The following is a 2,332-nucleotide window of genomic DNA, read 5'->3' on the forward strand; positions in this document are numbered from 1 at the left end:
AGGGTAGGGGGGGAGCGTATGTTGGTGCGTGTGCAGCACTGGCTGTAGCCTCAGCTCAGGCCTTCGGTGTCTCCATCGGCTGTCTCCCTTCTCCTTCTGGCTGTCTGCTGCCGCTGCAGCTGCAGCAGCAGCAGCTGCAGCAGCAACAGCAGCAGCAGCAGCAGCAGCAGCAGCAACCACCGCCGCTGATGTCTGGTGGTGTTCTCCGCCTCTCTGTGCCTCTGCGTCTCAACGCCAACGACGCAGAAGGAGCCCTCAAAATACAGCTGCTTCCTCTGCCCCCTCAGCAGCAGCAGCAGCAGCAGCAGCAGCAGCAGCAGCAGCAGCAGCAGCCGCAAGAGGAGGAAGGGTGTAGAGGGGGGCTGCGTGTGTGTGTAGATGCTTCGCGGGTGCGGCTGCTGGGGTCCTGGGCCTGCGGCTGCTGCCTGGCGCTGACGGAGACAGCTCGTGCGCTGCAGGTGGGTGTCTCCTTGGGTAGAGACACAGCAGCAGCAGCAGCAGCAGCAGCAGCAGCAGCAGCAGCAGCACCACCTGCTCTAGCTGCTAGGGGGCCTAGGAAACTCATTGCTGGCCTCAGGCGGCTGCTGCGCTCGGCGCAGCTCTGCGCTCTCCAGCTGTACGTACACCGCGTCGTGCTGCTGCTAGCCCCAGGAGACTTTCTCAGCAGCAGCAGCAGCAGCAGCAGCAGCAGCAGCTGCCGCAGCTGCTGCTGCTGCGGCAGCAGAGAAAATATCGCACAGAAAGGGGGCTGGGTTGTTGCTGCTGCTGCAGCAGCAGCATTCAGTCTGCAGCTGACGCAGGACGGCTTGCTGCGCTCCGCTCGCTCCTCTGTAGAGGGCCTGCGGGTATTTGTTGCAGCAACACAGCAGCAGCAGCAGCAGCAGCAGCAGCAGCAGCAGCAGAAACAGGGAGATCAACGCAGGGCCTACTACAGACAGAGTGCAGCAGCAAGTACCACTAGCAGCAGCAGCAGCAGCAGCAGCAGCAGCAGCAGCAGGTTGGTGCTGTATCAAGCTGTATGCGGAGCAGCAGGGCCCCCGTCTGCTGCTGAGGTGTCGCTGCTGCTGCCTGAGGGGACCTTGGGCTTCGGCTGCTGCTGGAGGAGACAGAGAACTGTCTCCCCCCGCATGCAACCTGCTGCTGCTGCTGCTGCAGCAGGAAGAATGCAGCCTGCTGCAGCAACAGCAGCAGCAGCAGCTGCTGCTGCTGCTGCTGCTGATGGTGCTGTGCCGAGGGACCTACGGCAATACAGCTCTTGGCACCTGCAGCAGCAGCAACAACAACACCAACAGCAGCAGCAGCAGCTGCTGCTGCAGCAGCAGCAGCAGCAGCAGCAAGGGGAATGGGGGGCCCCAGGCTGGGATAGCCCGCAGCACTCTGAAGCAGAAGAAGAGGGGGGCCCCCAGGAGGCGTGGCAGCTGGAGTTGGTGCAGCGGCAGCAGCAGCAGCCAGCAGCAGCAGCAGCAGCAGCAGCAGCAGCAGGGGCACCTTCAGCAGCAGCAGTAGGAAAGGCGGGTATAGGTAGTGGTCTTTCATCGCAGCAACCGCAGCAGCAGCAGCAGCAGCAGCAACAGCAGCAGCAACAGCAGCAGCAGCAGCAGCAACATATGTATATCCATAATCAATCTCTTCAGTGTGTTATAGTGATTCCTGCTATGCATGTGCTGCTGCTGCCTGCAGCAGCAGCAGCAGAAGTGCAGCATCTGCTGCTGGGTTTGTATCGATCGCTGCAGCAGCTGCAGCAGCAGATAGAGGAGGTGCGGCGTTGTCTTTTTCGTCCCCCCCTCAACTCTCTGTCTTCTGCTGCTTCTGCTTCTCTCTGTTCCTTTGATAGATCCTTTACAGACAGAACCATAGAAACAGAAACTGCAGCAGCAGCAGCAGGGGATTTCGTTTTTCCTGCTTCTGAGGGGCCAAATGAACACAGCAGCGGGGTGCTGGGTTCCTCTCTCGTTGAGTCTGCCTCAGCAGCAGCAGCAGCAGCAGCAGCAGCAGCAGCAGGAGCTGGACCTCAGCAGCACCAGCAGAACAGGGGTCTGTGGTTGCCCCTTCCGGGATCAGCAGCAGCAGCAGCAGCAGCAGCAGCATCAGCTGCTGCTGCTGCTGCTTATGAGGGCCCCTGCCGCACCTCGCTAACAGCACAGGTTAAGGTGCATGTCTTCTCCTGCTGGTTTGTTGAGCCCCTTCCTGCTGCTGTTGATGCTGCTGCTAGGCCCCCTTGCTGCTGCAGCAGCAGCAGCAGCAGCGGCAGCAGCAGCAGCAGCATCAGCGGCAGCAGCAGCGGCAGCAGCAGCATCAGCGGAAGCAGGTATGGAGCACATCGAAACCCTCT

The 2,332-nt window shown here is 61.2% G+C and overlaps 1 protein-coding gene across 1 annotated transcript in view; it reads left to right on the forward strand.

The window, feature by feature from the left end:
- EMH_0010780 (uncharacterized protein) overlaps positions 1-2,332 on the forward strand; it is a gene marked incomplete at both ends in the record, with an annotated part of 22,294 nt that overhangs the window by 10,163 nt on the left and 9,799 nt on the right. Inside the window, 2 exons of the mRNA XM_013499051.1 lie at positions 37-2,144; positions 2,213-2,308. Of these exons, the coding sequence (XP_013354505.1) occupies positions 37-2,144; positions 2,213-2,308 (2,204 nt within the window). The remainder of the gene's footprint in view (positions 1-36; positions 2,145-2,212; positions 2,309-2,332) is intronic.

The sequence above is a fragment of the Eimeria mitis genome, genomic scaffold, assembly GCF_000499745.2.
Source record: "Eimeria mitis Houghton genomic scaffold, Emh_scaff395, whole genome shotgun sequence".
Taxonomy (NCBI): domain Eukaryota; phylum Apicomplexa; class Conoidasida; order Eucoccidiorida; family Eimeriidae; genus Eimeria; species Eimeria mitis.